The following is a 12,590-nucleotide window of genomic DNA, read 5'->3' on the forward strand; positions in this document are numbered from 1 at the left end:
CCTTCCATTCCCCAGTGAAAGATATTTGTTCCAAAGCTGTGGCAGCAGAGGTGCTCTAGAAGATAGGCAAGGAATCCAGACTGAGGTGTTTTATTGCTTTGAAGTTTCACTTTTCAATCTTGAAGTGAAAAAGTGTATTTCAAATTCTATTGACTGCATGTTCCCTGTACTTTTTTCCACTACAAGAAAACTATTTGATATTTGCCTGGCTCATTTCAATTCTTTTAAGGTAGTCATTGAAGAGAACTGCTGTGAATGTAATTCTAACTTAGTAAGGACTCTAGGATGAATTCATTGATTGTATGAGTCTTTAATTTTTGTAGCCTGATGCCAAATTATGGAATTCAGCTCTAGTAATTGTTCTTGTGATTACTGACAAGGGTAGTGAAGATACAGTAGGGACGGTTTGGAAGGTTAGGCAATTAAAGACAAGGAAAAGCTTTTGGCTGGAGTAGGATGGAAAAGCAGACTGGGTAAAGGGTAATTAACTGTTCTCTAGTACTGCTGGTCAAATAAAGCACTTTTGGTAGGAGTAAAACCATTTATTACTTTCCCTTCCTAGAAAATTCAATCTTAAAGCTATTAGACAACTGTGAGGGCAGCACAAAGCAGTGAACAAATGAGCATGGGAGCCAAGTCAATTGGACATATACCTATGTTCCAATAAATAAATGAGGGGTCACTCAACACTCTCCCTCCATCCCATCCCCAGAGAGCACACCTTTTTGTCCACCAAAGAGAACTAGAGTTTAGAGAGAATCTGGTAAGGATTTACAGCCTTTGCTGTTCAAGGTGAAAAGTGGTAAATTCACCTATGACTTTCTTGGAATTAGGTGAGTGAATTTATGCCTCTCGCACCAGAAACTGAAACCTCAGATTTTTCAGCTGTATCAGAGCATTCTGTGGAGCAGCAGACTACATTATCTACAGGTATGCCTTGAGATCTGAAATTGTTAGTGAACCCAGGGGCTACTGGGAATTCCCCACTCAAATCACAGCTTCTACATTTGAGTAGGAGCCCTACCATCTTGTATATTGCTGGCCTAAAAAAGTTGAATGAGGTGAAAATAGCTTTCATTTTTGTTTTAACAGAAACCCTTCCCAAGTTTATACCTGTACCAGGGAGCTTACAAGAAGCATTTGTAAAGAGAAAAAAATCGTTTATAGAGAGATCCTCCCAGAGACAGAAAGAAATAAGGAGTAAAATTCGTGTTTCTGAAAATTCTCAAAGCAAAATAATTAAGGGGAAGTCTTCTACAGGTATGTTCCCCAAAACACTTGTATCTGTTTCAGAAGGAGAATCTGGCATATCATATTACTTGTTCTTTGCTTAGGTTCATCTGTGAGTTGCCTAAAAGGTGTGAACAGAGTGTCCCTTCCTGAAGACAGAAAGACTGCACAAGCCCTCATGCGCCAAAGGGCACTCAGGTATGTGTGTACATATGTATCAATAGTAATCCACATTTCTGAAACATCCGTCTTTAATTCCATTTAAATCTCTTACAGGTTATATAATCAATTAGCTGAAGTAAAACAGCAAAAGGAAGAGAAAGCAAAGCAAGAAGCTTATGCCCAAAACAGAGCAAGGGCAAAAGAATTTCACAAGGTGAGCAGGGTTCCCTTACAATTTTCCTTATCAAAGGCACAACATAACTGTTAACTGGTCAATCCTGTTTTTCTTCTCTCCACAGAAAACACTAGAGAAACTTCGAGCCAAAAGTACATGCTGACTTTGTTGAAAGTGTAGTTTTTTTATTATGTGTAACATACATACAATTATTTAAAGTTAATAAATTTTTATTTAAGGAATTCCCCATGTTGTGATTCCTTCCACTCACTGCCTTAGTTCCTGAGTTTGAGTCGTAATCCCTAAAAAAGAAAAGTAGGCAGTGGTTAAACTTGGGAGACATTTACTTACGTTCCCATATCACCGTTCATTGATATTATATATCTCCTCAGGAAAACATAGCACTATTGAGTGACTATTACATCCTATGGAGAACTTCAGTCTTTGGTCACAGCGTTAAGAGCTTCTGGTTTTGATCCCACAAGCTCTCTTTGAAATGACCTATCAAGTTTTCTATTTTTCAATGTATACATACCTTTTAAATACAATTTTTGCTCAATCCATAGTTGTCATGTCACTTTGTCAGTCCTATATAACAGGAATAGAGATGATCATGTAATCACATCAAACTAGCACCCAAAAGGATTAGACAACGGACATCTGCATGACTCAACAGATGTAGGCACTCACTATTCAATATAACAACCATGAGCTATGGCTATTGTAAAAGCTTGCTGATTTCCAGTGGCTATTACAAAATCACATACAGGTTGTATTATTTATATTGGACAGTCTGCTCTAGGCAATATAAATAAAACAAGGGTTAATAAAATGTTCCCAATAGGCTGAATGCTAGCAACGTAGCAGAAAGAAAAAAAACCTAGTGGGAAAAATGTTTTGTGGTCATGTCCACGGCAAATGAGAAACTGCATTCTAAAAGCCTTGGTAATGACCATTATACTTTGACAACTAATTTGGTATGGTAAGATCAGGACAAATTAACTTGCCATAATTCTTTTAGTTGGGCTTCTTTGATCTCCACTTGAATATGGACATATTTCAAAAACCCCCCACCTATGGAGAAAGATTTTAAAGTTCATATTGGACTAAATTTTAAAAAATGAGGTTGATTATCAGGTTCTAAAGTATCCTGAAACCCAGTTCCCAACTAGCATGTATTGAAAATTCCAGGTTTAAAACTGCAAATAGTTGGAATAAAGCATCTTTTCAATCCAATTCATTTAAAGTAAATTTTACTTTATCTATTTCCATTAACAACTGAACTGATATGAAATGCTCTCCGATCATTAACTGCAAAGGCAGCTATTTGGAAACATGCATGTTTTAGGGAACTTTTATCTTAAAGCTTTCATGTTTTAAAATGTAGCACATATTTAATGTAGATGGATGTTCAGAAAGGCTCTTCTCATTCAGCCCATTCAGAGCAGTTGAACATTTTGCCCATCATCATAACATCAAGCTGGTCAACAGTACAAACACACAGAGGCCTATTTAACATCTAATCTTTTGTAATAATAAACCACCAGGATGGGCTGCTAGAAGAATTAGATAAATATATGCAAGGACATTAATGTTGAAGTTAATTCAACATTAATCCCTTCCTATAGACTAGGAAGGAATTTGAGGGAATAAATTAAAATCTTACCTATCATCACTGGGAATGAATTTCTTCAAGCAGTTTAAGGCCCTAGAAATTAAGTACATTGCTATTTTGACAAATGATCTAAAATATATTATTCCTTAATTGCTTCTAATATTAAGTCTTATAATCTTTTAATATTACATCCAGATGTTACTCCCTGAGCCTAGCAAACAATGTTACAGGTCTCATTGTCACCACTGCAATAAACTCACTGTGATGGAAGCATAACCTGTGTCTCAATGTAGCCACATTAATTTCCGGACACCATGAACAACAACAGTGCCCATTTTTATCTAGAATGAGGCTTTAGAAAAGTTCTTCTCAAACTTCTATGTACACCATGCAAAAGGCTTCTGTATACAAGTTTCTGCTGATACATGCTATCAATAAAGAAGCTCCTAGAAGCAATAAAGAGAAAGCCTTACACGGTTGGGGTCAGAGTAGATGGCTCTACATGGTTCATTTCAGACACCCTAGAAATAGAGAAACATTTAAATTAATTCCTACTGAAGATTACGTCAAACTGAACAGAATGAGAAACTATAGGAATACTGTATCAATAAAAATACCAGGTTTCACATGCACGAAGACAAGAAAACCAACGATGCCACATACTGAATTTATATCGCACTGTCCTTTGAACACCCAGCAGGAAGAAACTGCTGAATGCAGATACCATGCAGTGCAATCGCGACTGAACTGTGAACGCCTACTTCAAGTTTCCAAAATAAACTTATTCTCACACAAGTCTCTAAAAATTTAAGTTCATATAACAGGTAAAATAACTTGACCTTTAATCCTTAATTGTCATTTCAGTGAGGCAATCACATTAATTGTATTATAAACCTATTCGTCATCTCACCATCTTTCTCTGCAGTAGAAATGAAGACCAGTTGCTCAAACGGTTATTAGGTAAATTCCTTTGCTGTTTTAATATATCCAAGTATACATGTAATTAGGATCAACCATATGGAATTGTCAGTTTAATAAGTGCAAAAAGGGGGCATTTTCATTTGGTAGGCCCAAACATGAAGTCTCTTTTTTTAAGCCAATTATGTGTATAAATGCAAATATTAGGAAAAATACTTTGCCAAGATTTTGACAATTGTTTTATACCTAAATAAACACTACTCATGGAATGCTATGAAGCAGCTCCTTGAATAATATCCTTTTGTTCAATACTCCCTGAAACCCTGAGGAGATGACATAGGAACTTAATCTCTTGTTTATTATCAATTAGCCTGTGGTAAAAATGGCTCCCTTATACATCATTTTGCTTCAAGCTGCAGAACCTTTCAACATCACTGAGGACTTACTGTACTCACAATTTACATTTTTTTTCAGAATACTTAATAAATTTCAATTAATATTCCACTCACCTCTAAACATGATTAAGTTCAACTCATATTCACTCCTACAAAGAAAATACCGAATAAAAGATTGACAAGTGTGTGATTAAAAACTAGAACCTACAGAGCTATGTTCAGTTTTGTCAGAATTAAGTTTTAGTTCATGTCTGTATCATCCAGCAGTTGAACAGTTAAATTCATCATCTGAACTGCAATGGCAATGCAAGAATATACTGTCACCAATTAAACTTACCTAAGCTATCACACCCTAGAATAGTACAGATCACTGGGATATACCAATACCTAAGACAGAAAAAATTAACTATATTAGGCCTTTCATGGTTTTAGCAGCTGTCTTGCCGTTCCTTCCCACAGATCTAACACACAGTTCTGTGAGTAAAAGAAAGCAAGTATTTACTCTATGAGGCGTTTCCAACGATGTAGGTCTACAGAAAAAGCCCCATCGGGATAGACCTCAACCATTATTTACACTTTTAAAAAGATATAAACAACGCTCCACAGAAAGACATTAGAATTGTGATCTGCTCCAGCCTCTTTAATGAGTTCAAAATTGTGCAAAACTAGTAACATCCACCCATTTAAAATGAACTTAAATCATCATATAAAGATTTTTAACAATGGCACATATAAGTATATCCTGACAATCAAAACATGTAAAATATCAAGTAGCTACTAGAGATAATCCAAAGGGAAAGATTTCCATGTATAAACTGAAGTCTTGATTTTTATGAACTTCAATACTGCATTGTTTTACCTATGAAATTCCCAAAATACAGCAAAATTTTAACTGAATTTTTGCCTCACAATTCAAAAGCTATATATTTTCTCCTTACTTGAAAGCAAGTATAAAAATACAGAAAAATTTCACTGTGGCGATATTTATGTCCTGTTTGGGAATCACTGTAAGACAAATCAGGGCTTTTTAATTAAAAATTGACATTCAAATTTTGAAATCTTATGTCCCATGTAGTCTTCTAACATTACAATATTAAATCTACCTCAATTTGCATTAGGCATTAATTAAAAATAGTTATATACCTAAAGTGGCAACACCCAAGTTTCTGATTATTGCTATAACCTAACTTAGTTTTCAGACCCTTTCCTGCAAGTGAAGTGAAGCTGGCACAGTATCAACATAAAACATGTGACTCCTGGGCTGGCCCAGTGGCACATTGGGATTAAGAGTTGGCTTGGACACCAGCTCTGAGCAGCAGGGCCCCAGTTTGGATCCCACATTAGGGCCAGCGATGCTGTGCTCTCTACAGCACAGATTGTGAACAAAAGCTCGACCTGGAGTGGGGCTGCCATGAGTCGCTGGCGACGGTGTAGGCTGCAGTGAGGAGGCAGCAGTGGGTTCCTGTAAGCTACTTTGAGCCACCATCCAATGGCCGGCAAGCGACTGCCTCCCCTGGAAAGAGTGCAATGATAATACCAACATGGGCCAATGAAGCCACGTCCTCCACAACTAGACTTAAGAACAAAAGGACAGCAACTTGTGTGTTCCCTTCCAATTCCCCAATAAAATCTTATAAAAAAATGTGACTCCTAAGATTTTCTGAAGTCATATCATAAATTAAAAGTTAGCAAAATGTCTTTAATAATGAAACATGCAGAGGTTTAGATTATCTGAGAATGTGCTACGTTTAAACAAATCGGATCCAAGAACTCACCTATGTCTTTTAAGTCCAGACATTGTGTTCTCAAGATAAAACCCTAATAAAAAAGAAGGCATCTTTGTTTCATGTCAACATTAAAATTAGAATACTGAATCGATACAGTTGAGACCTCTTGCCCTTGTATCCTATGCTTTTCAATGATTAATTCTATAGTCCTGGAACCAACTTTCATGTTTATCAATGCTCCCGGTCACTTTAATCTGTCTTTGGTATCATGTTCCTTCTTATATGTATCAAAACTCATACTGAACGATGAGTTCTGGGTTGCAAAAGAGGATTTATTTTTTGCACTTATCTGTAAGTCTTTGACTACAAATTAAACAAAAACAAACACAAGTGCAATTGTAAAATACAATGTATACAATGGTTTGACAAAAAGTGGCAGTTGAAATATTACAGTTAAGGGAAATTCGTTGAGTTTTCATTACAGTACTAAACATCTGACAATAAAGGTCACTTGTCTGAATAAAACTGGGATAAAAATACAGTAGGGATTTCAGATATCCTAATGAGGGTGTGGTTGGTTGTCAAGCATTCATGATTACTGTAACTAAAATTTTCTTCTTAGGATTACAATCTCTATATACTTCTTTAATTCAATGCTTAAATGACACGTTTAAGTTTTTTAATCCTGAAATAAGTAAATACAAGCAAAAACAGTAGGACCCTATTTATTAAGTGATCATTTCTTCTGTGAAAATTTTTATACATAATAACTTCATTGTTTTAAAATTATTTTCCTAATACTTCTTATTCTTTAGCAGTTTCCTTAACAAATTTGTTCAGGTTCTTGTTTTCTCCTTAGGTTTTTATCACTGTGCTGGCATATGTATTCACATTATCTTTACTTTCCTTCTGTAAGATTTCTTTTTCTCTATTTACCTTGTTTGACATTCATATTATTATAGTCCTTTCAGGTCTTTCTGTCTTCTGTCCAATGCTTTTTGACTTGATACTCTTTTTAAACACAGCAGTCTCTTCACTGTGTTCTTGGTCTGAATATACTTTCATCTTCTTTGGGAATTCAGAACTTACTATGAAATAATTATCCTCCTGCATAAAAAATACCAGTATTAAGCAGCAACTAAAACTTGATTGCCTTAGTAATTACACATAACTGAGCTGTAGTTATTTCAAATAACCTGAAGACTACATCTACATTATAAAAATCCAAGTTAACTTTTATTTACTCATTTGATATCCTAGTAGCAAACACCACATATTAAAATTTAACAGATTTGAAAAGTCCATGTTCTCACCAACTGTCCCAAAAATTCATATTTCTTATTGCATTCCCTGCACCAAATGCATTGAGCCTTTCAAAAATTAAATAAGACTATAAGACAATAACTACTGGATAAAATTCTTCCTTTACCAACTGCTGCCCTTCCAAAATGAAATGGGATGTCACTTACCACTAATTTAATATCACATTCATCGTCATGTTCAAGATTCGTTGCAACCTCATCCTCTCCTCTGTAATATTAAATATACCATCACTCAGATGACAAAATCTTCTATAGTCCAATTAATAGTATACTGCTATGACATACAACTTAAGTAGCAATTCTAGTCAAGGAGAAAAACTATGCTGTCATGTATAACACCCCAAAATGAATGTCATGTGCCAAGCTCCTTGATCCTGTGCTCACATCACTGTTAAAGTATAAACAAGTAGCATTATATGGAGCAATTAACTTTAAAATGTAATTGGTAAAATCTATGACCAAAATCATTTCACACGATTAAACTTACGCTGACTCTTCAATCGGAGAGATGGATCCATCATCATCCAAGTATTTATATCTACGACTATCAAGGTCATCTTTTTCTAAATCTTCACCAACATTCATCTGTTTCAAGGATTCCTTCAGGTGGTATTCATACTTCAGTTTCTCAAGGTAGTTGAAAAATCCTCTTGCCACTGCTTGCTGTGTATCAAAACCACCATATTTTTAAGTCATGGCGTTACAAAATAAATTTTTCCTCGATCACTCAGCAGATGCCTATGTTCCAAAATGGCAAGGAACACCTTACCAAGAACTTAGTGATCCTGATTTAACTACTCTGCCACATGCAGCTCGCATGCAATATATCAAATGCTGGTTGTAAAAGAATTCAATGCTACCTATCAAGTTAGCAGACTTACCTAAGTTGGTACCAAGAAAAACAAGCACAAGTCTAAAGACACTCAACTGCAGAGAAAAACCAATTTCTAATGTTTATTATAATCACCTTAAAACATAAAAGGTTAATGAGTATTAATCTCTACAAATAAATCAGATACTAGATCAAGGGATCATAAGTTAACTATACAAACATTAACTCAAATATTTGAGTTTTCTGCTAAATATTAGGGTATTTATTAGGCAATTTTGTCAAAAACTGAATACTCAGTATCTGTAAGAAAATCAAATTTATGAAAGTTACTCAACATCAAAATGAAAGGTGGGCGTGGGTTTGACCTAGGGTACAATTGGGAATCATCTGAGTTTTAGGGATGTTGAAAACCTGATAGGATGAGATCAAGGGATTTTACATCAACAGCCTTGGAGCACTTCATGTATAGGTAGGCACTGAATATACCAGTGAAGATTCTACCCAGAAGCCCAAGTGAAGTCTGAGCTGAAGAATGGGGTGGTTTTTAAGTGGCAGTAAGTCAGGTACATCAAAATCTAAGTGACCAAGAAATCATCGCAGGTGCTTTTGCTATGGTGTATCCACATATGTAAAATACTGACTCACCTCAAAGCTTAAAATTTTTCTCCAAGGTAGTGATTTTCTCCCATTTTCTGATTCTAAAAATGGGAACCCACGTCCTTTATCTTCAAATTGTTTATTTATTTGTGACCTTCTAGTGTTTTTCCTTCCTTCTGGTCTTCCCCTTGGTCTTCCTGTTGGCTTATATTTCCTCTTTTTACGTTTCTTTTTTTTGAATCTTTCAAATATAGCTTTTAAAGTCAATGGTCTTGGTTCGAAAGATGAGTCACTAGATGAATCTCTTGCTTGAACACTTTCAGGTGAATGAACCAACTTTCTAATAGTGTTTCTTTGCCTCCGTTTAGGTGAGTGAGGAACACACTGAGTTTTAAATAAGCTGCTACCAGAGGAAGAGTCATCACTAGAAAAAAAAGGGGAAACTTAATTGCATCCTCTATATATAACACAATGCTTATTACCAGTAAAGTACTTTTCTTCCACCAAAGCAGGAAAACATGTTCAAGACAATTTTTAAAGATGGGCTCAGTACTAGCCAACCACCTAATTCTGACCATCTACTTTAAAATGGCCCCAAATGCCAAAGCACTCACCAAATAATCTTCCAAGAGAACTACAAGTTCTACATAGGCAGTCTTGTTCACTGCTGGAGGCTCCTTTAAATAAAGCCTCTAAATAAAATAAGAGTTGCCTAGTAGGTATCTGATGTGAAGATACTAGAAATGCTGATTTAATTTCCCAGTGAAAACAATGGATGCAGTAAGGAGACACCACCATCAAAGACATAAGCCAGCATCCTTGCAATATCGGGAGTCAAGCTGATTTTTAAGCAAGATTCCCCACTGACGTCCATTTTCTTGTTATAAAATTAGTTATTTAGTCAGCAAGAGATACTAAGTTGGCCCAGAGAATACACTCATTTTCCTGCGTTAAGTAAGAATTTATCCCACTATTAACTATATAAGTAGATAAGCTTTGAAGGTCTGTGTAAACCAGGTTTTTCTTTTCTTTCCTACTTCTTGAAAATTACTGTTACCACTCATCTACAATGATTGATGCTTTCCTGGTAATTCAAATACAGTAAACATTATCATCGAATCTAGTTATTTTCCAGTAAAAACACTGGTGATTGATACAAAAAAATGCACTTACCTCTGATTTTCTATTTCCATAGATGAATCAGATGCTGTTACATAGTCAAGAGAATCCATTCCTGATGTATTCTCCAACTCCCTCTCAAAATTGTTTTATCCGTCACTTGTTATTTGCTTTAACCAAGCTTCTGACAATATAAAAAATATGTATGTAGTTTCCCTGAACAAATAAATGCCAGCACAAATAGCTAATATCGAAGAATGCCAAATCTGATGTAGTCAGGTTATGCCATTTTATGTAAAGGCAAAAATCATTTGCAGGCCTTTAATATTTTCATTTAGGAAGCATCCTTTTCAGATCAAAATTTTAAAATCTCGAATTTTATTCACAAGTTGTCTCCAAACCTATCCAATGGAACAAGATTCTAGAAAAGTACTGTCATTCCCAAGAAAAATATCAAACATCTTCCCATAACAGTAAAAAGTATAATTTCACCATTAGCCATATAGTAATGTACAATTATGAGTATAACATACAATTAGTGGCCCAAAAGCCATTTCCCAAGAGCAGAAAGGAACTCCTAGGAAAAACTTTTTTATACAAAGCAAGAAGGCAAATCGTGGCCTCAATATACCAGGAAAAATAATCACAATTTACTATCTTCATCCAACACACCACACTTTCAACTCCTAGTCTGGAATTTTCATTTATGGTTTCTTTCCATTCATACTACGTAGGACTCATCAAAATCACCTAAACTTCTTTCCTGACACATTATCTTTGCCATTATGGGTATTAATTAAAAAGTTCTGAATTCTCAAACTTTTCAATTAAAGACTAAGACTCGGGCCGGCTGAGTGGCTCAGTTGGTTAAGAGCTCGCTCAAGAGTTTGAGCTCTGAGCACCAGCGGTTCGAATCCAGCCCGAGCTGAGCAGCCGCTGAGCTGCCAACAGGTAGCAGGATGGCTCAGCTAAAATAAAAAAAAAAAAGACTAAGACTCAATGGTGCCCTTTGTCTTTTTAAGAAATCTCCTTGGAAGATTTTACAATACTTTGGACAAAATAATTTTTCAAAAAGTGTGGATGGAAAAGGGGTGACATATTAAACCTAACAAGCTCAGGAGACTGACAAATAACCACATAAGACCCTCTGAACATAATAATTCCTAATTAAAAGCAAGTCGTGGCTGGTAGTCACATCCTTGGCCTGTAGCTTAACAAAGGTCAATCTTTACCTTAAGTGAAACTGTCTGTCCTGTTTTTGCATCTAAGATAACATACTCTTGCAATATCAGAGTAATCTTTTTCCAGACCTCTCCCTCCCCCCAGAGGGCACAACCCATCACACCAGAGCAGGAATCTACAAAATCCCTCATTATTATCTTGTTCCCCAAATACCATCTCTATGTGCTGTAAAATACTATTAACTATCCTGTACCCACCAATTTGTAAAAGTGGTGTGTGTCTATTTTATTTTTTATCCAATCCCAGAGATTCCCCCGCTTTGCTTTCTTCCACCCTCCCCTCCCCCCCATCTACAAACCAATGTAATTTCATGTAAACTTGCTCCCTTGATTCTAATGTATAAGTTGCACAAAGGCCATTTTTCGGAGCATTTTCTCAATCCGTTGAGACTTTGCTTCCTGGCAACTGTCTTCAAATAAATTCTTATAAGCTTTCTCTTAGGCTAAACGTTTTTTTTCATTGACAAAAGATAACATCTAACTTAATGTTGCATCTTATAGAGGATGCTATCATTCTGCCACTTTTGTATACCTGCGAATGGCAAGTAAGTAAAGATGAAAGGAATCTTAGGATAAAATAGCAAAATTCAACAAAATTTGGGCCCTAAGACACTGCTGGCATTCTTGAGGTTAAATAAAGTGGAGTTAACTCAAAAGCCACTTTTTCGGAAACTTGTGTAAAAAGCATTCCTACTGAAGAGTCGCTTTGCATTCCAAGATTCTGTGGTGAGAGGCCACGTGGCCAGATAATGCACTGTATCAGCCACTTACCATGTGTGACCTTGGGGCGTGTCTCCAGGAAGGACCGAACCTCGAGCATGGGAAATGGCGTAAATTGTTACTTCGCACTAATTAACTCAGCATACCTGTGTTTGTCTACATTTTAACATCTACAACCCTGACACAATGGATCACGCCCACGACACCCACGAGCCTTCCACCCTCAAGGCCTGACTTCTTCCGCTCGATCCTCCACCCTCAACAGGGTCCCGGGAAAAGCTAGAAAAGCAACCCCTCCCTGACCAGCCAGACCCGTGCGGACACGTTCTCTTCCTTACCAATCCAGGCGGGAAGTCAGTTTACACCAAGGAGCGGCTCACTACGGGACTCGGCAGCGTACTCGCACCCCGTACCCCAGGCCTCAGCAACCTTCCGGGCTCAGTTCTCCAACAAACCGACGACCGCTGAGCAAAAGGCTGAACCAACCGCGCGACCCACTTAATAATGGGGCCGAAATCTCGCGATAACGGTTTACTT

The 12,590-nt window shown here is 36.5% G+C and overlaps 2 protein-coding genes across 10 annotated transcripts in view; one reads left to right on the forward strand and one right to left on the reverse strand.

Annotated features, from left to right (window-relative positions):
- The window catches only part of CEP295 (centrosomal protein 295), a 50,160-nt gene extending 48,383 nt beyond the window's left edge, over nt 1-1,777 (forward strand). For 5 of the 7 annotated variants that reach the window (XM_019632187.1, XM_019632190.1, XM_019632191.1 and 2 more), the window contains 4 exons: nt 834-930; nt 1,093-1,260; nt 1,335-1,428; nt 1,507-1,677. In XM_019632187.1, the coding sequence (XP_019487732.1) occupies nt 834-930; nt 1,093-1,260; nt 1,335-1,428; nt 1,507-1,660 (513 nt within the window). In that variant the 3' untranslated portion in view covers nt 1,661-1,677. The other 2 variants (XM_019632195.1, XM_019632188.1) reach the window with 1 other exon arrangement.
- On the reverse strand, nt 1,728-12,534 carry TAF1D (TATA-box binding protein associated factor, RNA polymerase I subunit D). 3 transcript variants are annotated; one of them, XM_019632202.1, is made up of 9 exons: nt 12,392-12,534; nt 10,147-10,276; nt 9,022-9,397; nt 8,032-8,207; nt 3,656-3,703; nt 3,234-3,275; nt 2,575-2,641; nt 2,103-2,155; nt 1,728-1,869 (listed from the first exon to the last, which is right to left on the reverse strand). In XM_019632202.1, the coding sequence occupies exons 2-8, from the start codon at nt 10,203-10,205 to the stop codon at nt 2,150-2,152; spliced, it is 774 nt and encodes a 257-aa protein (XP_019487747.1). In that variant the 5' UTR covers nt 10,206-10,276; nt 12,392-12,534; the 3' UTR covers nt 1,728-1,869; nt 2,103-2,149. The 3 variants fall into 3 exon arrangements, with proteins under 3 accessions (XP_019487747.1, XP_019487748.1, XP_019487749.1); XM_019632203.1 differs by lacking the exon at nt 2,575-2,641 and having other exon boundaries at nt 12,392-12,533; XM_019632204.1 differs by lacking the exons at nt 2,575-2,641; nt 3,234-3,275 and having other exon boundaries at nt 12,392-12,533.
- Between the last annotated feature and the right edge of the window lie 56 nt (nt 12,535-12,590).

This window comes from Hipposideros armiger, unplaced genomic scaffold, assembly GCF_001890085.2.
Source record: "Hipposideros armiger isolate ML-2016 unplaced genomic scaffold, ASM189008v1 scaffold_1097, whole genome shotgun sequence".
NCBI lineage: Eukaryota > Metazoa > Chordata > Mammalia > Chiroptera > Hipposideridae > Hipposideros > Hipposideros armiger.

What these genes read in the sequence shown, in the direction of transcription:
- TAF1D (XM_019632202.1), bottom strand. Translation starts at nt 10,205, where the DNA reads ATGGATTCTCTTGACTATGTAACAGCATCTGATTCATCTATGGAAATA. An exon ending in TCTCCGATTGAAGAGTCAGC is followed by an intron (nt 3,704 to 8,031) that starts GTAAGTTTAATC and finishes CTCTATTTCTAG; the next exon opens with GGTGTCTGAAATGAACCATG. An exon ending in TTCATTCCCAGTGATGATAG is followed by an intron (nt 2,642 to 3,233) that starts GTAAGATTTTAA and finishes CTTTCTCCATAG; the next exon opens with GTGGGGGGTTTTTGAAATAT.